This window comes from Suncus etruscus, chromosome 1, assembly GCF_024139225.1.
Source record: "Suncus etruscus isolate mSunEtr1 chromosome 1, mSunEtr1.pri.cur, whole genome shotgun sequence".
Lineage (NCBI taxonomy): Eukaryota > Metazoa > Chordata > Mammalia > Eulipotyphla > Soricidae > Suncus > Suncus etruscus.
This window is the reverse complement of record NC_064848.1, coordinates 4,085,149-4,108,903: the sequence shown is the minus strand read 5'-3', so window position 1 is coordinate 4,108,903 and position 23,755 is coordinate 4,085,149. Positions and strand designations below refer to the sequence as shown.

The 23,755-nt window shown below is 50.6% G+C and overlaps 1 protein-coding gene across 1 annotated transcript in view; it reads right to left on the bottom strand.

Annotated features, from left to right (window-relative positions):
• ITGA11 (integrin subunit alpha 11) overlaps positions 1 to 23,755 on the bottom strand; it is a 140,822-nt gene that overhangs the window by 7,591 nt on the left and 109,476 nt on the right. The window contains exons 11-24 of the mRNA XM_049778609.1: positions 22,302 to 22,446; positions 21,969 to 22,117; positions 19,930 to 20,070; positions 19,348 to 19,551; positions 18,022 to 18,152; positions 15,712 to 15,878; positions 14,027 to 14,169; positions 12,761 to 12,871; positions 7,613 to 7,698; positions 6,555 to 6,762; positions 4,121 to 4,216; positions 2,936 to 3,012; positions 624 to 713; positions 54 to 135 (exon numbers count right to left, since the gene is read on the bottom strand). Of these exons, the coding sequence (XP_049634566.1) occupies positions 54 to 135; positions 624 to 713; positions 2,936 to 3,012; positions 4,121 to 4,216; positions 6,555 to 6,762; positions 7,613 to 7,698; positions 12,761 to 12,871; positions 14,027 to 14,169; positions 15,712 to 15,878; positions 18,022 to 18,152; positions 19,348 to 19,551; positions 19,930 to 20,070; positions 21,969 to 22,117; positions 22,302 to 22,446 (1,830 nt within the window). The remainder of the gene's footprint in view (positions 1 to 53; positions 136 to 623; positions 714 to 2,935; positions 3,013 to 4,120; positions 4,217 to 6,554; positions 6,763 to 7,612; positions 7,699 to 12,760; positions 12,872 to 14,026; positions 14,170 to 15,711; positions 15,879 to 18,021; positions 18,153 to 19,347; positions 19,552 to 19,929; positions 20,071 to 21,968; positions 22,118 to 22,301; positions 22,447 to 23,755) is intronic.

The window sequence follows — 23,755 nt, the reverse complement described above, 5'->3', positions numbered from 1 at the left end:
AGTCCCCGATCCATCCCTCCTCCTTCACCCTGGCCGACCCTGCCCATCCTTACCTTGAAGCCAAAGCTGAAGGGAGGCCCAGCGCCCTCCACAGAGCTGTTAGGCTGCACCTCATAGTGACTCAGGCTGCTATTCCTGCAGGACCAGGGTTGTAGGGCACAGTCACGTATAAATAAATGTCCATATGCAACATGTGCTATGACATGTATGTATATATGGACACATGAATGAATACACATGATGCATGAGTGCGCATGTATGGACATGCATGCTTCTCTCTCCAGGGGAACTGACTTTCTGGGTTGTGTCCCCCTGGCTCAGCTGGTACTCTCACAGGGCAGAATGGAGTAGGAGCCCAAAGAGGGTAGAAGAGTCTCCCTACATCCCGGATGCTCCCCACACCCTAGGTTGTTCCCATACCCCACAGAGCCATGAGTATGAAGTGGAATGCGCAGCTCCTAGATAGATTTGTGACCTTCAGTCCTGGGATCCCAAGGCTAGGCCTGTCCCATTCCCTCCCACATAGCCAAGGGCCCACACTCTAACCTCACCTGCTCAGTCTCTACATTCCAGGGTCCTCCCCTGGCACCCTACCACTGCCCCAAGACCCCAGCCCGGCACACCTGGTGAATAGCACGTCAGCCTCATACTTGAGGTGGCAGCGCAGCAGGGCTGTGTTGTCTTTCTTGGTGCCCTCCTCCTCGTCACTGTCACTGCAAGGATAGCACAGATGGTCCATGGGCTATATCCCCTAACCCCTGCACATCAGCACGATTGGAGGTCACTGCTTGGGGTCTCGGAATCTGAGAAGGCTGAGTTATCTAAGGGAAACTGAGGTATCTGTGAGGGAGAAGGCTGGGGACAGGTGACTTCAGCCTTATTAGTGGGGGCCATATGAAGTCAGTAAAGGTCTGGAGGGCCGAAGGGGACCAGCTGGGATGCCTCTGTGTCTTGCTGAGTTCTCATCAGAGGTCAAAGGGCATATCTGGAGAAGGTCTGTGAAAGGACAGCTTCCAAATGGTTCATGGAGGTAGGACCCTTCGGTGCTATTCTAGAACCTTCCCAGGTTTGGGGTAAAGGAGTGCTCCTAGAGGGGCAAGGCACTCAGCTGACTGGAAAAAGTTGTAAAGTACAGTTCTGAGACACCTGAGAACTCTCAGTGACAAGCGCAAATGCACTTTGCCAAAAAATAAACCATTTCTGAGTCTAGAGAAATAACAGAGGGTTAGGGTGCTTTCCTTGCACATGGCTGATTCTAGTTCTATCTTCAGTACCACAGAGTCCTCCAAGTCTCACCAGGAATGATCCCTGAGTGCAGAGCCAGGAATAACCCTGAGCACAGCTGTGTGCTACCCCTACCCCACAAATGAGCAAACCAAAATACTGGATCCTTTCTGTTCTTAGCACACAACGTTTTAGTCTCTTTGAAAACCTTACTCAGGAGAGGTATTTAGTTAGCAGAGAGGTATCTGACATTACCACTGCTCCATGTTCCCCCATTTAGTCCACTTGCAAACAAAACCACACCCATGCAGTGTGGTGATACTCTTGCTGGTACTATCGCTTCCTCATGAGACTGGATTGTATTTGCTGAGAGCAGTGGGCCTGGGCCATACTTGGAATTGCATTTCTGGTTGGTGTATTGGCAATTGACCTTAGCCTCCCACATGCAATACATGCTGTCCAATTTGGGAAGGAGGTTGGGGCCACACCTGGCAATGCTCAGGGCTTATTCCTGGATCTGTGCTCATGAATTATTCCTGGAGGTGCTCAAGGGACTATATGGGATACTGTATATTGGACCCTGAATTGGACCCGGGTTGACAGTATGCAAGGAAAATTCCCTATCCACTATTACCCCTTGTCCAATTAATTTTGAACCATCACTCAAAGGAAGGTCTAAAGATGGGGATATTTCCAATGAGAGAGATGAAACCAGGACAGAAAATTCTTTTTTTTTTGGTTTTTTTTTGGGGGTCACACCCGGCAGTGCTCAGGGGTTACTCCTGGCTGTCTGCTCAGAAATAGCTCCTGGAAGGCACGGGGGACCATATGGGACACCGGGATTCGAACCAACCACCTTTGGTCCTGGATCAGCTGCTTGCAAGGCAAACGCCGCTGTGCTATATCTCCGGGCCCAGGACAGAAAATTCTAAACCAGGGATAGTAAGATCACTAGTTCTGAATGATACATATACTGTGTTGTCATTGGAAAACGAATTCAACCTTTTTTGGTCGTTTTTCTTGCCTAAAGTTTGGGAAGTGAGTTGAGGACTAATTTCTGTTGGCCTACATTTCTATTTGTTTAAGAATTTATCTATTTGACTTTTTGGGGGACCATGTCTGGCGGTGCTGGTGCCATTCATGGTATAGGATTAGGGGCCACCAGGCTAGCCTCAGCAGTGGTGGAAAAAGGCATCTGGTGCCAGGGACTGAGTCCAGTCCTCACATTCTGCCAAGTGTGCTCTCTCTCCCACACCCTGCCTTCTTTTTATTTGGGGGGGGGGAAGCATTGGGACCACAAAGAGTGTATTCAGGGATTATTCCTAGCTGTTTTCTTAGTGGAGTCAGGGATCAGATGTGATAAGGATATAGTCTACATGGACCACATGCTTAAGTTAAGCATGGTTAAGTTATGAATCTTAATCCCTGCACTATCTCTCCAGCAGCATTGGCTTGTCTTAAGCTATGGCTGTGACTCTGAGCTTTAAAACTGTGAGGTCCTCTTCTTACTGAGGCACGGTGAGTATGTGCTGCAGAGATATGTGTACAAGTGAGACTTATTACCCAAATATGAGGAAAGTGACCCACATGCAAGGACTGATTCTGGCACTCCCAAGACCTAGAGAGGGACAAGCAAAGCAGAGTGTTCAGAGCAGGTAAGGGTCCTGGAGGAGTACTGATATGGGGAAGGGGGGCGGTGGCAGGCTCTGACCTGCCTGCGTTGAGCTGGATCTCCAGGTGGTGAAGGAAGACAGAGCGGCTGAACTCAAAGTCCAAGCGGAAAGCCACCTGCAACGAAGAAGGACAGCGGCTGGGACACAGCAGGAGGGCAGCTGAGCACAGCCCTGACCACATTCCTCTGATGTGGCTTTTCGGTGGATGCTGAGGCCAGGCGCCATTGCCTCCTTATTTTGAGGTAGCCAGTAGGTGGGATTTCAAACTCTCCATGGGGGGCTGGGGAGGGGAGACCACACCCATGTGACCATGTGGGGGGGGCAGAGATTGTGGTCAGCTTCTCACTCCCATCTTTTCCTTGCCTGCAGCTGCAACACAAGGCTTGCTCTTGCCTTAGTTATGAGACCCTGCCCAGATCAGAGGTCCAGCATCCTCCTCTATTGGGGCTGGGCCTGGTGCTTCCTTTGGGCTTTGCATAGGAGTGGGGGGGACCAGTATCCTCCTATGGCCTCCATGTGTTCTATCCCAAGGTGCCTTATCCCTGACTCATCTCCTACCTGTCCCAACTTCTCCTGCCTGTCCCCACCATCCTGTCTCTACTTCCGATCTTCCTCATCTCCTCCCTATCCTGTCCCAACTTCTCCTGCCTGTCCCCACCATCCTGTCTCTACTTCCGATCTTCCTCATCTCCTCCCTATCTCATCCCTCATCTCCTCCTTATTTCCTCCCACATTTATACCCATCTTCTTTCTCCTCTCTCTTCTGCCCCATCTCCATTGCCATTTCCTCCCCCATTCCCTCCCTATTTCCTCTCCAAATTTCCTCCATCTCCTTTTCCATCTCTTCTCCCAAGTGGTCTCCCATCTCCTAATGCATCTACTTTCTCATCTCTTCCCTTCTCCTTCCTCCTCTCCTTCAATTCTTCCCCCATTTCCTCCCCAATCTATACCCCATTTCCTCCCATTTCCCCAATCTCTCCATCTCTTCCATAACCTTGGCTGGGTGACTGCTTTCCTGACTTGTGAGTGCTTCCCTGACTGGGTGAGCATTCTCTTGGACTGAGTGATTAATTTGGGTGCTGCTTAAGCTGCTCATTCTGAAGGTAATTTTCTGAGTAAAAACCCTTCTTTAATTCCATGTTTTTTCCATCTCATAGAATATTCTGCTTCTCCTGGACCCTCCCAGTACCCTCACCCTCTCCCACCCCCCGCCCCAGCTTAACCTTGGCCTTGGCCCTGAAGAAGGGATAGCTGACGTTGCAGACTTTCTTGGGGAGTCTCTTCTCGTTCATGCACTCCACGCTGCCATCTGAGTTGTCCTGTGGGAGCACCACAGCAGCAGTCAGCAAATTTGAAGCCCCTCACGCACAGCCTGGGGTGTTGGGACCAGGGGCCCTGAGAGCCAGGTTTGGCGAGGTGAGGGTGCAGGAAGCACTTGGGGGTATGAAACAGGGCAGGTGGGGAATGCATAGGGCAAGGTGCAGGTGGGTTGTGGGTTGTGGCCTTGGAAAGTTGGGGTCAGGGAAGCAGAAAGGGAGGCTGAAGAGTGAGCCTTTGGAGGACAGGCCTGACAGAGCAGCAGGAGGCCCTGCTCCGGGCTCAGGCTGCAGTGACACCATCCACCATCCACACTACAGACACGCCCTCATCCTGGGATTGGCTATATGCCCTATATGCCCTAAGCCCCGGGCATTGGTGGCCACAGAGAGGATGGGTACCAAGTAGGCAGCTCCATGTTTCCTGGGGGCTTTACCCCATTTAGCTTTCCTCCTGCTCTAGAAGTCTGCATGTGTGTGTAGTGTAAGGAGTATGGATACATATGATTGTACGTAGGAATGCATGACTATGTGAGTTTACATGTATGTGTGTGTAATGTTAGGCCCATGTGTTCATGAACATCACACATGTCCGTTTATTGCATATATGTATACATATGCACATGCCTTATACACACGTTCATGTGTGTATCTTCATGTATGTGTATAAAGGACCCATTCTGTCTCCCTCTGCACTCACAGCAGCTCTTGTCCCACCTCACTCATGCTCTGAGATCTGCACAGACAGAGACTGTCTGAGAGCATCTGGGACCTCCAGGCACTGCTATCTGACAACTTTATTCAAACCTGTCTCGAGGTGCCTCTGTGCTCCCCTAAGGACAGCCATGGTTACACACTTAGACACTGGGCCTCTGGAATTTTGGGTCAACTTCGAGCATTTCCCAGGGCTGCACAGGACTGGGGCCCTTGTACCTTCTGGGGTCTTTCAAAGGCACCCCATGACCTGTATGAGTAGGGATCTCACTCTGCCACTTACCAGCTTTGTACTGCTGTTCCAGCCACCTAACTCTGCTAGGTGCCTCCGTTTCCTCTCCTGTGAAGGTGGTACACCACTATTTCCACCCCATGGGGTGGTTAGGAAGGTTGGGAACACGATCAGAGCTCTGGGCAGTTGGATTGGGGAGATGATGTTGTCAGTAGTTCCCAAGAAAGTGAGTGAGGGGCAGTGTGGGTCAGGAAAGTACAGGGGACCTGTTGTTGGGTAGCAATAGTGGCCACTGGGACGGAGGGTGAGTGTGTGAAGGTGTCAGTGATGTGAGGGCTGAGGGTGGAAATGCAGGGAAAGTCTCCAAGCAGCAAAATAAGGACACTGGACTTTGTTCTAAGAGTAACACAAGGGGCCAAAGAGATAGCATAGTGGTGGGGCGTTTGCCTTGCATGCAGCCGATCCGAGAAGGCCCTTGTTCCATTCCCGACACCCTATATGGTCTTTCAGCCTGCAGGGCCTATTTCTGAGTGCAAAGGCAGGAGTAACCTCTGAGCATTGCTGGATGTGGCCCAAAAACCAATCAATCAATCAATCAATCAAGTTTTTTTTTTTTTTTTTTTTAGTTTTTGGGCCACACCCGGCGGAGCTCAGGGGTGACTCCTGGCTGTCTGCTCAGAAATAGCTCCTGGCAGGCACGGGGGACCATATGGGACACCGAGATTCAAACCAACCACCTTTGGTCCTGGGTCGGCTGCTTGCAAGGCAAACGCCGCTGTGCTATCTCTCCGGGCCCCAATCAATCAAGTTTTTTAAAAAAATAAGAGTAACATGACCTGACGAGGCATTTCAGTTAAGACTGGTCTTGGTTCTGATTGCAGGCCTGTCTGAGAAAGGCTAGAGCATAAACTGCAGGAAGGGTCATTCATACAGGTGTACACAGACACCCCCTGAATGAGGTCCAGGAGACATGTCTCCCCATGATCCTGAAAGTTCAGGACCCCTCCACCTCCAAACCTTGCTGTCTCAGCTCTGACCACACAGCTCATCGGGAAGCTGTGAAATCTTACAGATCTAGGCCGCAACCTGGGCCAGTTTGAATTGAGCGGGAAGGCTGGATGCAGGCACTGCTGAGCTTCCTGGGATGAGGGTTGGTATGGTCCCTAACTTGTAGCCACTCTGGGCCCAGGCTCATTCTTCCCTCCATGGGTGGTTCTGTGAGTTGTACCTTCTGTTTCTTGGTTTCTGTTGGAACCACAGCCAGTGCTGCTCAGAGCTAAGTCTTTGCTCAGGGATCTCTCCTGTGGGGCTCAGGGGACCATACGTGAGACTGGGATCAAACCCGGGTTGTAAAGCAAGTGTCCTACCCACTGTCCTATCTTCCCAGTCCCTTACCTTCTGGATCAAGCTGGCGAACTGCAGGTTTGCCGACTGGGAGATGTTCAGGACGGTGTTGTAGGCATTCTCACCCCTGTTCTCCAGCAGTGCTTCCACAGCCACGCGCCGCCTGGAGCTCTGTACGATGAAGATGGTGGTGTCAAAGTCCTTCGCATAAGCATCACAGTCCTGGGCTGGCCTCTGCAGCACCTGCTGACAGTACTCCCTGCGGGAAGGAGAGAAGTATCTTGGTCAGACAAGGGATGATGATCGTTTGGTGCCTTGAGAGTTCCTGCAACCCTTCTCCAGTCTGCCTCCTACCCCTTGGGTGTTTTGGTTTAGGGGCCACATCAAGCAAGCTGTGCTCGAGGCTTACTCCTGGCTCTGTGCTTAGGAATCACTTCAGTTACCACTTTCTCTTTAGGCTCTGGCCGCCAGGAAGCTGGGAGTTAAAAGCAGAGCTCATCTTGATGAAGCAGAATCCTTTTCTCCTACAAAGCCAGGCTGTGCTAGTTTGGTCTACAGTGGTAGGGCCATCCTATCTCACTCATCTCAGAAGCAAGCACTGAACATTGAATAAGGTGGAACTATACGGCATGAATGGCTACATGATCCCCAGAAATTGTTCCCAAGTTCTCTTTACATGCTCCTTTGCTTCTTCGAGGAGTCTGTGGGCACCTTTGCTCACTCATGGAGTAGCTACTTCAAATGGTCAGTTATGGACCCTCAAAGTCCCAAATCTGGGCAGAACTCCAGTTCTCTCTCTCTCTCTCTCTCTCTCTCTCTCTCTCTCTCTCTCTCTCTCTCTCTCTCTCTCTCTCTCTCTCTCTTGTCTCCTTGACACTAAGAGGTGCTTTCTTTTCCTCAGCATAGCTGAAAGCCACAGGGTGAACGGGAATATGCATTTCCCAGGGGCCCCTGCTCACAGCGGAACGAGGGGGAATCCATGGCTGGACAGGCCCCACACTCAGGTGGATCTTTGCTGCCTCTGAGAAGGAGCTGCAGGCCACAACAGGGCCCTGGGAGCACCCAGAGCTGTGCCAGAGAAAGGAAAGGGGGTCTGGATGGATGCTCACATGGCCGTGGGCAGGTCGCTGTGGGCATCCAGCAGGAGGTCGGGGACGCAGTGTTCATCTTCACTGCAACCGTTCCAGAAGGGCACCTGTGTGGAGGAGGGGGAGCAGCTGCAGAGGTGCCCCCAGCTCCAGCCCTGCCTTCATGTTGGGTCACCCTGGCCCCACTGTGCGCTGATTCCTCTGACTCCATCCTGTTGCCCTATTAGGACCTTACACAAAGGCCTCTTGATGCAGCTCAAAACGGAGATTTTCTTTCTCCTAGTTATTTCGGGACCATTCCCAGCGGTGATCAGGACTTACTCCTGCCATGTTCAGGCATCACTCCTGGCAGGCTCTGGGGACTCTGGTGTGAAATCAGGGATTGAGCCTGTGTCCGTTGGATGCAGGGATAGCGCTCTCCCTGCTGCACTATCTCTCTGGTCCCTCTCGCAGGTCTTAAAGCAGCTGCTAGCACAGAGCTCTACGAGCCCTTCACCGTGATGCTCAGCCACCACTTACTGAGCATCTAGATTGCGTCCTGAGGCTAGAACAGATGGAAAACCAGCAGCTGCCCGAGCCCAGAGGGAAGATGAGTTTGTGGACAGATAATTAGTGTAACATGTTCAGAAGAAGGAAGGAATATGGGACCCAAGAGATGTTCAGTGGGCTGAGAACAGGCTTTGCATGTAGGAGGTCTGGGTCCTATCCCCTACATCACATGGTCCTGGGAGAGCTGGGAGTAGACCCTGAGGAGTACCAGGTGTGACCCCCCCAAACCACACCCACACATAAAAGGGAGGGACAGGAGTGGTAGCACAGCCATAGGGTGTTTGCTTTGCATATGGCTGACCCAGGACGTATATGGGTTTGATTCCCAGCATCCCATATGGTCCCCAGAGCCAGGAGCAATTTCTGAGTGCAGAGCCAGGAGTAACCCCTGAGTGACACTGGGTGTGGCCCAAAAGTCAAAAAACAACAAACACACACTAAAAGGGAGCAATGAAAGGAAGGAAAGAGGAAAGGAATCTGTAGGAGGAGGAGATGAGGAAGATGGGACGAAGGTTTTCTTGGGCTGTAGGTGGGTAAGAAGAGATATTAGGGGCCAGAGAGATAGCATGGAGGTAAAGCGTTTGCCTTGCATGCAGAAGGTCGGTGGATCAAATCCCAGCATATGGTCCCCCGAGCCTGCCTGGAGCGATTTCTGAGTGTAGAGCTAGGAGAAACCCCTGAGTGCTGCCGGTGTGACCCAGAAATCAAAAAAAGAAAAGAAAAGAAAAGAAAAGAAAAGGAGAGATATTAATCCTGTGAATGGCTAAATTAGCTGGATGCCTGGGAGAGGGAACCTTGGTATAAGGAGAACCTGTACAATGGTCCTGGAGATCATGTGGCCTGGTGAGAGGAGTTGGGGGCAGTGGCCCTGTTGTGGAGTTGCTGTCATAAGGAGGAGAGAAGATGGAGAGAATGCTAAGGGCTGGTGTTAGTGAGCCATGGGTTTATACCTTACAATTGACCAGAAGCCTTGATTGTTTGAGAAGGGGCATATTCTGCAAGACCAGTCCACAGAAACTTCCCACTGGCTGCCTTGGCGTGTGAATATGGAGGGTGGAAGCTGCAGAAAGTCAAGCAGGAGAGGGTGGTCTGGGTGTGGGCATGGAGAAATGGGTCAGATCACCTGGAGTTGGGCTGAGCCCAAGGAGGAAAGGATCTTGGACACTGGCCCTGCTTCAGCTTCCACAAGGAAAGCCAAAGCATTTGTTTTAGCCTCCAAGGAAGAATTTGAAGGCGTGTGATCCAGCCAGAGTGAAATGTCCCCGTATCAGTGGGGTGTGAGTGTCTGGAGCTGAGGAGGGCAACTGTCCCCATGTACAGAGCCCCCCATGAGAGAAGACCTGTGTCAGGGGCTCATTAACTGCCCAAGGGGAGATTCAGCCCTCAGGTTGCCTCTCCCTCCTGTTTTGAGGGTGTCCCTACAGAGTAGCCAGCTTAGAGTCCCCAGAGGTTTAGTAGATTTAATAGGCTGCAGAGAAGGTTCTGTGTGCAGGATGCTCGGGTTTGACTGCTGGGAGCAACCCTGGAGTACCTCTGGGTGTGTTTCAGAAATGGGGAAAAGTTACAACAAATAAACAGATGGCCATTCATTGAAGGGACCCTATTCAGGGCACCCTGGGAATACCATTGGACACTAGCACTCTCCCCATCATGATGGTTTCAAGTTTCTTTTTTTTTTTTTTTTTAATTTTTATTTTTTGGTTTTTGGGCCACACCCGGCGGTGCTCAGGGGTTACTCCTGGCTGTCTGCTCAGAAATAGCTCCTGGCAGGCACGGGGGACCCTATGGGACACCGGGATTCGAACCAACCACCTTTGGTCCTGGATCGGCTGCTTGCAAGGCAAATGCCGCTGTGCTATCTCTCCGGCCCGGTTTCAAGTTTCTAATGAAAGACTTACCCCTTTCCCAACCCTAGGAGCTCTGCATATTGTTTGAGAGAGGGAAACAATGCCAGAACCTGTGGAAACATTTCTATCCAGTTCAATAAAAGGATTAAGTGTTACGTTCAATTATAAGGAATGGCCGGGACCCCCAAGGGGCAAGGAATTATAGTACCCCAACAGAGCTAGGCAGCTGAGCATTCAGCAAATGCCAAGTGGGAATTTGTAGGTGAGAGAAGGAGGAAAAATGTTTCTGATTTGCTGGAGGCTAAAAGATTCAGATGAACAAAGTTTAGCCTCATAGCTGCAGTTCAGATCCCTCAGCATTACTCCCAGTCTGCTCTTTTTAGCTGTTTTTCTATTTGTCTTTGTAGTCTGGCTCTTCTCCACTTCTTCATTGTGCCTATGCTGTCTGCTTTCCTGGAACAAAAACCTATACTCTGCTGCCCCCTTATTTCTGTCTCTTTTGTAGGCTCCCCAAAGTGCCCCTTCCAGGAATTCCTCCTGCTATCTCCTGGGATCACTCACTTGGACTTAATCAGCCCTCATTCCTGCCCCCTGGCTCTCTCACCACCCTGCACAGAGGTTATGCGTCAAGACAGAGAGAACTGGGTATCTTCGTCCTCGCACATGTTCAGGATGAGAGGAAAGTCCCCTGTCCCCTACCTTCACCCCATGGGCTGTGGTGACTTTGTTATTCCTGTGACAGAAACAGGAATGACAGAGGCCCCAGTTTTTTTTTTTCTCCTTGTGGCTCATTCAGAATATTCCCACTTTATTCTGCCTGCACCCAATTGAATCTGATTTTGATTAAAAATATTTTGAGGGGCCTCCTTAGTTGTGTTCAGGGAACCCAAGATTCACTCCCAGTGATACTTGGCCCAGTTATGTGGGTCTAAGGGCCAGTAATGCTCTGGGCAGGGGTACGGGGTACTGAGGGTGGAACAGGGCTTACATGTCCCAATTGCATGTGGTTCTTGGTTTGGGTTTTTGGATCACCCCTGACTGTGCTCAGGGCTTTCTCCTGGCTCTATGCTCAGAGATTCCTCCTGATGGGGCTCATGGGGACCATATGGGATGCTGGGGGTCAAGTAGAAGTCAGCCATATATGGCAAGTGCCTTAACCCCTATACGTTCTTTTCAGTTCCTTCCAAATACTCTCCAGCTCTATGTAGCAATGCTCAGGGGTCTGTGCTCAAGGTTATTATTAATTTTTCTTTGGTTTTTGGTTTTTGGGCCACACCCAGCGGTGCTCAGGGGTGACTCCTGGCTGTCTGCTCAGAAATAGCTCCTGGCAGGCACGGGGGACCATATGGGACACTGGGATTCGAACCAACCACCTTTGGTCCTGGATCGGCTGCTTGCAAGGCAAACACCACTGTGCTATCTCTCCGGGCCCTCAAGGTTATTTTTGGCAGGGCTCAGAGGACCAGGAGGAGTGCTGGGGATTGAACCCAGGTCAACTGCTTGCAAGGCAAATGCCCTACCTGCTGTACTATCGATCCAGTCCTCCTCTCAATTACATTTAAAATCAGCCTCTGGGCTCAAAGGGCTGAGTACATGCTTTGTGTGTGGGAGGTCCTAGTTTGATCTCAGCAAGGTCTTCTAAGCACCTTCTGTGAACAAACCCTGAGCACTGAACTGAGCATAGCTCCTGAAAATGGACTCCACTGCTGGGTGTAGCCCAAAATCCAGAAAAGCAAGCCAGCAAGGGAGCATGGGAAGTCTGGGAAGAGTTCACTGCAGTGGAGGTGAGGCTGACGGTCAGGGAGAAGGAAGGTTTTCCGAAGCAGAGCAGCAGGGCTCCATCTATTTTTGAGATGTCACTCAGAAACCACCTCACAGGCCATAGCCTTTGGATCATTGTGGCACTAAAAAAACTTATGGGGCCAGATTGATAGGACAGCAGTAAGGTGTTTGCCTTGCGTGTGGTCATTCTGGGTTCTATCCTAGCATCTCATATGGTCCACCAGGAGTGATCCCCGTGTGCAGAGCCAGGAGTAAGCCCTGAACACAGCCTGGTGTGTTCCTAAAACAAACAAACAAAAAAAGGAAAAAGTTGTAGGGCATTACTGGGTATTGCTGGGAGTGAGGAGGGTATGAGGTGCCAGGGATGGAACCCAAGGCCCTGCTCTACCACATGAGCCACTTTTCAGGCTCTTGGGGTCTATTTCAGTCCTCCAGAGGTTCGGTTCCAGTTCTGGTGTCAAACACCCTAAGGGACAGACCCCACCCACTAGCCTATGCTCTGTAGCTGCAGCTGCTCTGGAATCTGACAGTTGAATTCCAGAACATTTGGTGCCCCTGGAGCCAGCAGGCTCTTGGAAAAGTGTGTCAGAGGGTGGACTGGACCCACAGGCAAGGAGGCAGGAAATCTCTGCTTTTAAGACCACTCAGGAGCTTCTGAAGCAGAGAGGCCACAGGGTGGATCAGCTCCCGGGCTCAGGAAGGAATCAGCCTCTGTCTCCAGCTCCGCCATCAATGAGTTGGAGTAGGATGTGTATGGTGGGGTCTGATCTGCAAGCATTTTCGGGACTTGGGATGTGTCATTCTATGTGCAGCTGCAAACATAGCACCAAAGGACTCATGGCTCTTGGAACACAACTCAGCAATCCCCCCTCCCCGAGCATGGTCCAGGCCTAGCTTGCACTGGGGGCCGCAGAGAGCAGCCTCGGTGGTCTGGGCCTGGGCAGGCCTGAACTTTTCCGCAGAGCTTGCGGGCGCCCCCTGGTGGACGTACGGAGACTCTGAGGGCCGTGGGCCAGCCGTCTTCCAGCACTGGGCCTTCGCTAGGGTCCTCCAGGGCGAACTCGACAGAGAAGGTCACTGGCTTCACAGAGTCCGCAGTGTCCTGTGTGGGAACGAGGTGAAGCTGAGCCTGGGGAGGCCATGGGGACTGGGCTGCCTGGGGCTGGAGAGGGGTAGGGCCTCTAGCTGAAGAGTGTGTTCCTGGGAGTTCTTGGAAAAGTGCATTTCTTTGTTGTTTGATTTTTTTTAGCCATACCTAGTGGTGCCCAGGATTTACTCCTGGCTCTGTCAAGAGTTTTGGGGTTTTGGGGGATAGAACCAAGGTCAGCTATATGCAAGACCATCACTTTCCCCACTGCACTATCTCTCCTCCTGAAACTATGCACTCCTAACCAGTTCACGGGGTATGTGGGTGTGACAAGGCATGGAAGCAGGACACAGGAATAGGCTGCTGGATCCGTGTTGTCAGCTCCTTCTCTGACCACAAGAACTGGGGACAGTGGGCTCTGAAAGTCACTGTGACTGGTACGAAGGCTGTGGATATGTATTTCCAGAAGGAGGCAAACCTCTCTGTCTTCTCATCTCTGAGGGTCCACCCTGCTTGGACAACCCCCTGATAGGCCAGTGGATTCCCACTCTTCCTTCTTGCTTCTCACACCTTCATCTCTGGCCTGTTTTGTTTTTTTTTTTCTTGGTGGGATGGGTGGTCAACACTTGGTAGTGCTCAGGGCTCTGTGCTTAGGGGATCATATGGGATGTTGGGGATTGAATCTGGGTTAGCTCATAGATAGTGCTTTCTGCTCCAGTCTCACTGGGCCTTGCAAGTCTCCTGTCAAAGAAATGTCAGGCTTTGGGATCATAGAGATCATGCAACATGTAGGGCTGTTGCCTTGCACAAGGATGACCTGGGTTCAATCCCCGGTATCCCACATGGTCTCCTGAACACTGTCAGGGATGATCCTTGAATGCAGAGCCAGGAGTAACCCCATATCATTTCTGGGTGTGTGTGTGTGTGGGAGAAAGGGAAAAAAGAGCATTTGAGAACCTTGGGGGAAGAGACTGAAGAGGGGTTCTGGGGTGTGCCCATGTTCTGAGGCTTCTTCTTGGGGCAGTCAGAGTCCGAGACCACTGTCCCTGGCTTGTGAGTGACATCTGTGTGCTCAGAGCTGGCCTTCACCACCACCCCCCATACACACACAGCAGCGCCTACTACTGTTCTGGGTCCCCCAAATGCAGGGCTGCTGGGAGTCACGCTCACCAGGACGTAAAAGTTGATCTGTTCGCAGTGCTCCTGGCTGGAATAGAGCAGGACAGCTCTATTAGTGTACCGGTCCCCGCCCTCGTCCAGGTAGGCCCGGGGCATGTAGCGCCTCTCATCCATGGTCGTGTTGTACCTGATGCCTGGGGGAGCAGAGGGGCAAGGCCATGAAGGGGAAGCCATGATTTTCACCAACACGACCTATTTCTTTTAAAATAGTCTCTGATCAATAGAGATGAGGGTCAGGGGGATTGGTTCATTGTATGAAGCTTGCCACAAAGAGAAGGGGGTGCATTTAGGGCAGAGAAGGTATCTCTATGACAGTGACAGTTGGAAATGATCATTCTGGACAAGAACTAGGAACTTAAAGGAGGTAAAGTATGCATGATACCCTTTTAGTAATGAGAGAGACAGACAGACATACATACATACACACACACACACACACAGAGAGAGAGAGAGAGAGAGAGAGAGAGAGAGAGAGAGAGATACAGAGACATACAGAGACACACGAAGAGAGGTCTGCCCCAGAGGCAGGCAGCAGGGTGAATGGGAGGAAAACTGGGGACACTGATGGAAGAAAATGGGAAATGTGTATTGGTGAAGGGTGTTGTATATTTGTATGACGGAAACTCATTCGTGAACAACTTTTCAACTGTGAAAAAATAAAGCCAACCCAACTGTATTATGAACGACATTGTAACCCTAGTGTTTAAATAAAGTAAATTAAAAAAAAGTCCCTGGACAGCCAATCTCCTTTAGAAAGCCCTCCAGGCTGAGCTCTTCTCCCACAAGGGACATATGGACAGGGCTTACTCCCCAGAAGACAACAAGCTAGGCACTGAGAAAGGCACAAAACAGAGAACAGAAGGTAGAGGGTTGGAGTAGGACTAACAGCTGGAGAAGGAGAAGTAGGAAGAAGGGGAGGAGAAGTGAATTCAGAAAGAGAGAAGAGGGGGGCAGAGTGAGGGTCACTGACATTACCCCTGCTTGAAGCCCATCAACTCTCATCAGGGGGCAGCTCCTAGGAGCCTCTCAGATCTATAACTATGGTGAGGCCCACAGGCTGCCTCTCCATGACCTGCAGATTCTAAACTTCAGCCCCTCTCCTGTGCCCTAGGTAGCTCCAGGCACCATCTCCTACATCTCCACCTTTTCTGGTCAGGACCTAAACTGCTAGCAGCCTTGAAGGGCCCTGGGATCACCCCCTCTACTGTCTGGGTTGCCTTCTCTTCAGGGAACAACTCTGCTGTGTCTCGGTCCCTTGAGCAGACAGGATCCTGCACTGTTCATTCTTAGGGCTGTCCTGGGGCAGGGCTATTAGGATCTGGGGGAATCCTCCTGCCTGTCCCTCCTTTGCAGGGAGTGATGGAGGAGTCTGGAAGGTAGGGGCTGTTGAGTAACCTCACTGCTACAGCGTCTTCATCTGCCTATCCTCTTCATCCTTCTAGCCTCCCCATCTAATTCTTTTTCATCTTCCTAGCTGAGTTCCTGGCTTCCCACAGCTTAGTCTGAGCCAATGCTTCTAGACAGATGTCTGTTCTGACCAAACTCTGCAGCTTAGAACTTCTTGGCACTTGGCACTCAGCCTACATTGCAGCACAGCTGGGTTTTGGAAAGGGGGTCCTTACAAAGTAGGTGTGGGGGTAGCGAGGGAGCAGGGGCCTAGGGAGGGGCTGATGTACCCACGGTGGCTGTTTGGAAATGGGATGCCAGAAAGATGGGCGTGAAGCAGAGGAAGGCGGCCAGGCAGCTGGCTTCTCTGCCGCTTCGCTTGCAGTCCCTGTGGAAGATGTTGATCTTGGGCGGCTCGAAATGGAGGCTGGCTTGGATCCGCACCACTGGGCGGGACCTGGGAGGAAGGAGAGATGCAGAGCTGAGGTGGGAGCATCGCAGGCTGCAGGGCTGTGGCCTGTGGGATAGAGACCTGGAAGGGTGTGGAAGCTGCAAAAACACTCTGTGGGGTGAGGGAGAGAGGGTGTGAGTTCTAGAAGAGATTCAGAACTGGGGTTGAGGGGTGGCGGGGCATCCTCATAGCTCTTGGGGACAGTCCCCAGCCATTTCCTTGGAGCTGGACTTGCTCAGATCATACCAAGTCGCTTTCCCTTCTTCACTCCCTGTGTAGTTGGATAATTTGAACATCTAGAAACAACCTTCATGTCCAGGTCGGTCCAGTCAGAGTCATCTCAGCCTAGAATGGGGTTTGGGGCACTGGCACAATAGCACAGTGGGTAGAGCATTTCCCTTGCATGTGACGGGTTCGATCACTGGTATCCTATATGGTCCCGGGAGCCTGCCAGGAGTGATTCCTGAATGCAGAGCCAGGTCTAACCTCTATGTGCAATGCTGGATGTGGCCCAAATATACAAACAAAAAAATTATATATAGGAAAAGAAACCGGAAGTGGAGCATAAATCACTGGTACTGGGGGTTGAATCTGGATCTTTTGAAAGCAAAGTTGTGCTCAGCCTATTGAGGTCTCTCTCTAGCCCCCATTATACACTTTTTTTTCCTTTTTCCAGTAATGGGTATCAAGCCTAGGTTTCATGAGTATTCCTGTTGAGCCACACATTCATCTCCCACTCCTAATATGATTGATTAATTTTGGTGTGTGTTTGCAGTGCTAGGAGTTGAACTCAGTGCTTCATACATGTGAGGCAAATGCTATGCTGCTGAGTCACATCCCCACTCCCCCCAAAGGTTATCAACCAGTTTCTGAACTGAAACTAATTACATGGTGGCACCAACTCTGTGGCAAAATACGGTAATTTCCTCTTTGGAGACCTGAGCTTGAAGCTGCCCCTCTGAGCTCCAGAGCAGAGTAGTAAGGCTTAAGACCCTGGGGAGAACTCCCCCTTCCCAGGCAGTGCAGCCTACGGTTCAGGCTCTGGTGTTCTCCAGAGAGCAACTAAGATGATCCCCACTGGGTTGTAAAGGTCTTTCTTTTTCCCCACGGGAACCACATCCAGCCTGTCACCTGTGCTTAGTGGTGCCAAGGATCAAATTCAAGGTCTTGTTCATACTGTACGAGTGCTCACACTTCCCTGGCCCTTCATCGTAAAATTCTTTGTATGGTGTGTGTGTGTGTGTGTGTGTGTGTGTGTGTGTGTGTGTGTGTGTGTGTGTGTGAAGGGCCACACTCAGCAGTGCTCACAGCTTACTCCTGACTCTGTGCTCAGGGATCACTTCTGGCAGGCTCACAGGACTATATGGAGTGTTTGCGAATTGAATCTGGGTGCAAGGCAAGTGCCCAATCCATTATACTATCGCTCCAGCTTCAATCGTGATATTCTTGAGTTCAGAGAACGTTTTCTCTATGTAGTCATATGCTATCTCTGTTTAATGCTGTTTCAAAGTTTTGTAACTACTATGAAGCCAGTGATAGAAAATTCTATGTAGGGGCCAGAGCATGGAGGTAAGGCTTTTTGCCTTGCATGCAGAAGGTCGGTGGTTCGAATCCCGGCATTCCATATGTTCCCCTGAGCCTGCCAGGAGCGATTTCTGAGCATAGAGCCAGGAGTAACCCCTGAGTGCTGCGCCGACTGTGACCCAAAAACAAAAACAAAAACAAAAAAACAAAACAAAAAAAAAGAAAATTCTCTGCAGGCAAAGGTTGGGAGGCAACATACCAAAATGCTATAGTGCAGATGATCAGATAATTAAAATATTGAGTGAATTTTATAAATGTGTTTTCTCATACACACACACTTTGTTTTTGTGCCACTCCTGGCCGTGCTCAAGGCTTACTCCTTGCCCTGCACTTAGGAGTCACTCTTGGCAGAGTTCTGGGGACCATATAGGATGCCGAGGATCAAACCTGGGTTGGGCACATGCAAGGTAAGTGCCCTGTCTGCTGTGCTATCCCTTAGGACCCATCTCCTACTACTGAAGTTAATTCCTTGCTCAACTGTTTTGAGAAGAATCTCAGAGGAATACGGAAAAACTTGTTTCCTCCCCTCCAGCACCCCAAGAGTCAAGAGAAGTGGGGAACCAACCATAGAATCACAGCATTGCCCAGTGCACCCACTGCCAGGTCCACGAGACCATCCTCATTGAGGTCCAGTTGCCCATGGATGCTGACGCCAAAATACTGGAGACTAGAAGACAGCTGGGAGGCAGCAACTCTCTGCAGGAAATAGTGACCAAAGAGTTTAGGACAGTGAGGATGAGAGTCCAGAAAAGCTTGTTCAAATCCACCAGGGAGTTCCACAACCCCAAACACTCTTCTCCCGTCTATCCCTTGATGCCTGAAGTTCTTACAAGTTTGCAGGGCCTGGCATGGACACAGGTGGAGATAGGTGAGGGCCCTGTGGGGAGGGTCATGTTAGGTGGGGAATGGGTGTTCAAAGGAAAACAGGCTGGTAGGGAGTTAGGGGAGCACTCTGAAATGAGTTCTCCAGAAGGAATACAACCAGGAGATGGGATTTGAAGAAGTGTTTGTCATTAGCTCCAAGGTGCTAAAAGCTACTGCCAAGACCCACCTCATGGACACAGAAACTAAGTTTGGATCACACCTTTATTAGTGCCAGAGAAGACCCAGAGAAAGCTTGGCCTCCTCTGCGAGAAGCTTCAGCAGGAACAAAGGCCAGGAAAGAAACATCTTTTGATCATCAACTTCTCCCAACTCTTCTGCCTGGCAACCACCCTAGTTACAAACCCCATGTAGGCAGCTTGGGAAAAACCCTATAAATGCCAACTTGGAAAAAAGTAAGAATGCATGTGTGCTGCTGATGGCACATGCATGTTGCCAGTCATGCCCATGTCATGTCTTTGCACATGCTGTCCCCCTCTCCCCTTTTGGGATGCGAACTTTCATACTTAAACACTGAAACATGTACTGGGGCTCTGGCCACTCTAGAGAAGCCTGACTCTTTTGAGCACTTATCTCTCTCTTTTTCTCACCCCCTCTCTTTCTTTTTCTCTTTCTCTTTCAGAGCTTCCAAATAAAACCTCTTTTTACTTTGCTGCTTGCCTCCTCCTGAAATTCTTTTCTGTGAGAGAAAGACAAAGGCCTAAAAGGTCTGGATAAACTCTAGTACTGATCTTTCTCGCAAAGAGCAGGATCCACAGTTGTTATTTCCCAGTCACTTCCCCCCTGAGGGGAAGAGGTGGAGAGAAAGTGGCAGATTCCCTTCTTAGAGCTGCCGCTTCTCTCTCCTCCCTACTTCACACAAGCTACCCTGGGCTGGCATCAAAAGGAAAGATGCATCCTACAGACACATACACTGCATCAATATTATCCCTCTCGCCAGGATACAGTCCTCGAGCCGCAATGACCTCCAGGATAAGTTCCACCTGCTCTCATGCTCACCCAAGCTCACCTGCTTGGGCTGCCTAAGAATGCTGCCCCGGTGGCCATGGAAGATGTAGATGGCTCCTTGGTGGCTGTCCTCCAGAGGCGCCCCCACCACCACATCTTCGTAGGCATCTTGATTGAGGTCCCGGACGGCAGCAATGGAGGCACCAAAGCGAGCATTTTGGAAGGTCTGGGAATCTCTCAGCGTCCCATTATAGACAAAGCGTTTCTACAGAATTGGGGAAGGATAAGCTTGGGGGATCCTCAGGGCCAGACCTTTCTGCTGCACATGCAAGCAGCAATCCTTCTCCCCACTGTGTCCCCAGATCCTAGATAATTCTCTCCCACCTTTACCCCTTACTCCACTGACTCAGTTTTTCTCATCTCCCCTCAGTCTTTTTTTTTTTTTTTTTTTAAATAAAACCTGGCAATGCTTAGGGCTTACTCCTGGCTCTGTACTCAGAAATCATTTTTGGTGGTGCTCAGGGACCATAGGGGGTGCTGGGGATCAAACCCGGGTTGGCCATCTATTGTACTATTGCTCAGGCCCTTCTCTCAGTCTTGATAAAGGAGCACCTAAAAGCTGCCCAGGGTCCCACAGTGGTACCTGTCTTAGGATGTACATGTAGACCCTGCCTCGTTCACGGCCCTCGCTGAAGTACATGGGTGCTCCCACCAGCAGAACATCTGTCAGCCCATCTCCATCCACGTCCACCGATGTGATCTCGCTTCCATAGTAAGAGCCTATCTGCGTACAGGGACAGGGAGGGCAGTGGAGGTGCTCCCCACCCAACACAATGCTTCCCATCCAGGGCAGATCATCTGCTCTATTGCCCTTCATCCTTCTCCAGGCATCTTCCCTTCCATGATTTCATTGGTTATTTTTTTCTTTCCTTTTTTAGGAGTGGTAATGGGTCATATCCAAAAATACCCAGGACTCACTAGTTGTTTCTGGTTCTGGGAGTGATAGTAGAGTGGATAAAGCTGTGGGTCATGCCCTTCTCAGGAAAGATCATTGCTTTTATTTCGGGGAGGGACGTGAAGCCCAGCCACTGGCTCATGGATCGAAGGGGTCAGAACTTTGGTCTATCTGAAGTTTAAGATTATGATTCTCCCTGGCTTGGAGTGTCTTTAGAAGAAATCTTTGCTCAACCATGAAAGGCTTCTTAAACTAGCTTAAAAATGCAGAAGAGACTAAGGACATCATGGACACGAGGGGGATCGTGCCTACATAGAGCATAAATGAAGACAGAGCAAGCAAGGAGGCCCTTATCTAAATATGTGGCCTCAGCTATGTGGGACATGGTGTTCAAATTCACTTCATTTAGCTGCCTTCAGCTAAATGTGGTTTCTTGTTCGGATGCTGAAAGTGGAACTGGGAAGTAAAAATGTCATAAATTCATCAGCAAATTCCCTCCAGTTCTTCAGGGTTGGCCTTGGGTTTCCAAAGAGCCTGGAACAGCTGGTGGAGGGATGTGGGGATAGGGGGGTAGGAAGGGGTGGTAAGGGCTGGTTCCCCACAGAGACGGGATCAGAGTCACTGGGGATGTGATCTCAGGCCAAGGCAGCAGAATATTCAGGAGAAAGGCCTGTTCCTGGGCTCCAGAGAGTTTTGGGGAATAAAGGAAGCCACAGAATGCTGGCTGCCTCAATGTAAGTCCTGGATTCTGTTCACTTTGCTTTGTTTTGTGGCCACTCTCAGAAAAGCTCAGGGCCTACTCCTGACTTCATGCTCAAGGAATCATTTCTGGCAAGGAGTTGGAAGACACTAAACAGTATCAGGGCTCAAGTCTGGATTGACAGCAAGAAAGGGTAACCCTATACTATATCTCCTGCCCCATTTTGTTTTTGCTTTGGGTCCTCACTCTGAGGTACTCAGAAATTACTCCTGGTTCTGTGCCCAGGGCTAACTCCTGGCAGACTTGGGGGACCTTATGGGGTACCAGGAATTGAACTCTGGTCAACCAAGTGCAAGGCAAGAGCCTTCTCTGCTGTACTATCTCTCCAGGCTGTGTGTCCTGGATTCTGAACTCTATGCAGCCATTCATCCACCCACCATCCTGGAAAAAAGGATGTTGCTTTTTGGGATTGCAGTTTCCTTGGTGACTGAAGTGACTTGATCAGAAACCCATTTTCTCCCTGTCTCTCTCTGTGACTATCTTCCTAGTTTCCTGTTTGCACTCATGACAGTCCAAAAGGAGACTGAGCAATATGATTCAGAAACACAGGTGGTGCAAAAACAGTGCATGTGGTCATGCAGGGAAAGGAAAGAAGTTAGCATTTAAATGGGGGACCCACAGGGCCCCAACACACATGCACACAGAATGTCCCCCCCACTCTGGTAGTATACAAGTGGCTTGAGGGCCATGATGGCCACTGCCTTGGCAATTGGGGCCCAGGAGCTTCAACTTCTAGCATGCACCCTAGACGTGAGCAGAGAGACACTTGTGGTCATGGGAAAATGAAAATGCAACAGATGAGGGACATTGAAGTGCAGGCAAGAAACTACTTGCAAAGGTTTCTTTCTGGGGACAACACCAGGCTGGTGATGTGTAGACATGTGTCACCCCACCTGGGTGGGTGTTTATGGAGGTGGGAGTGAGATAAGACCCTGCCAGCATCCCCTTTCCCATGTGCCCCATTTACCTGCTCTCCCTGCAGTGCCTGATGAATCGTGAGGCTCCGGTTACTGTGCATGGTGAACAATATGACTTTGCCGGTGTGGTTGAACCGGGGGGCTCCGGCCACGTACACCCGGCCCTGCCTGGAGGACACGACGGATGTGACCGTGTACCCTGGCACAGGAGAAATGGGCTGGTCTCGGCAGGCCCCCAGCAGGGCTGGGGCTCAGTGGGGTGAAGGGCAGGGCGAGGCAGTTCTTCCCTTGTACCATTGGGGGACCCCCCTGAGAGAAGTGGCCTGAGCTCAAGGCAAGACACACAGTCGGCCCTGCACGCAGCCCACAGCGACGGATCTCACCCAGGTATGCGCCGTGGTTCCTGAGCTCCTTAGGGAACTCCTGCAGATAGGAGTCCTGGACAGGAATCAGCTTTCCAGCGCCAGTGTCCTTCAGCACAGCCCCGGTCCAATCATAGGCGCCCACAGCTCCCAGCAGAATCCCGTCCTGGCATGGGGAGGGACTCACATAGATGGTGGCCTGTGGTGGCTACCATGGTGGTCACCTCTAGGGCCTTTCCCTGGGCAAATTACCTCACACTCTGACCTACAGTCCAAGTGAGCCAAGTATCTTTTATTTTATTTTGTTTTGAGCCAAGTATCTTTTGCTCCATCTCATCCTTAGCTGAACTTGAGGGTCAAGCTGATTCCAAGGATAGGATTTTGGGTAAGAAGGAATGTTCCAGAAATAAGCTCTGACTCTCAGTTCTAACCTCCCTTCCTCTCTGAACTTTAAACAGTCTCTGGAAATACGTCACTTCCTTCAACCTGTCCCCCTGCACTCAGCCTGCTCCTACTCATGGTGGGGGGGGGTGTTCCTGAGTGACTTCTTGTGGGTGAATCACATCTTTTCTCTTCAAAGTCCACCCAGTGTCTATTTGGTGCCTGATAATTCTGGTACTGGGCTGTCTCCTTTGTCTGCACAGAGAGTCTAGATGCAAACAGGCAAATAACTGATGAGTTGCACATTGTGGCTAGTGTCATGAAGAGTCTGCTGAGTGCTATTAGGATATTTGAAGGAAACTGAGATGAGCATTAGAGAAAAACAAATGAGAAACAGGAGAGATGAACAGAGTCACATTGCAGAGGAGCTGGGGGAAGCGGGTGGCAGGTGGGAAGGCCTGGGGCTGGATAGAGGTCAGAGCCTGGTTTTATATTAGATTAAGTATAGTTGAGTACTATGTAAGTGAATAGGAGAGGTGAGTCTGAATCAGTATAGTATATAGCAAAAGAGATTTCTCTACAGGGAAAAGTGTACACTGTTAGGGAACCACACCCCCGAAACCTTGGTGAGACCCCTGTTCAGTGGGGAAACAGGCTCACAATGATGACCAAGTCAGTATTCCATCAAGAAGGGCCAGGATCTTGGGAGGGTTGGAACTTAGGCGGGACCAGGACAATATGGATATCTGGAAGCCTAGGGTGGCTGAGGAAGTTGTGTGTACAGAATGGGGAGAAATCAGTGCTGTAGGGGCCAGCCTGGATATAGGCACCAGGAGAGAATGAAGGGAGCCTCTGAGATTGATCCCACTTTTTCTGTTCATTTGTTGTTTGTTTGTTTGAGCACTTTATGGATCAGGCTCCATGCTAGGCCCTGGAAGAGGTCAGTGGACAAAGCTGAGCATGTTGACTGACTGACTTGTTAGGAAGAAGGAGTTTTATTATGTATCTTTTAGAGTTTTGGGGGCTTTGGGGGGACTTTTAGGGGGTCACACTTGATTGCACAAGAATAATGCCTGGCAGAGCTTGGGGGACCA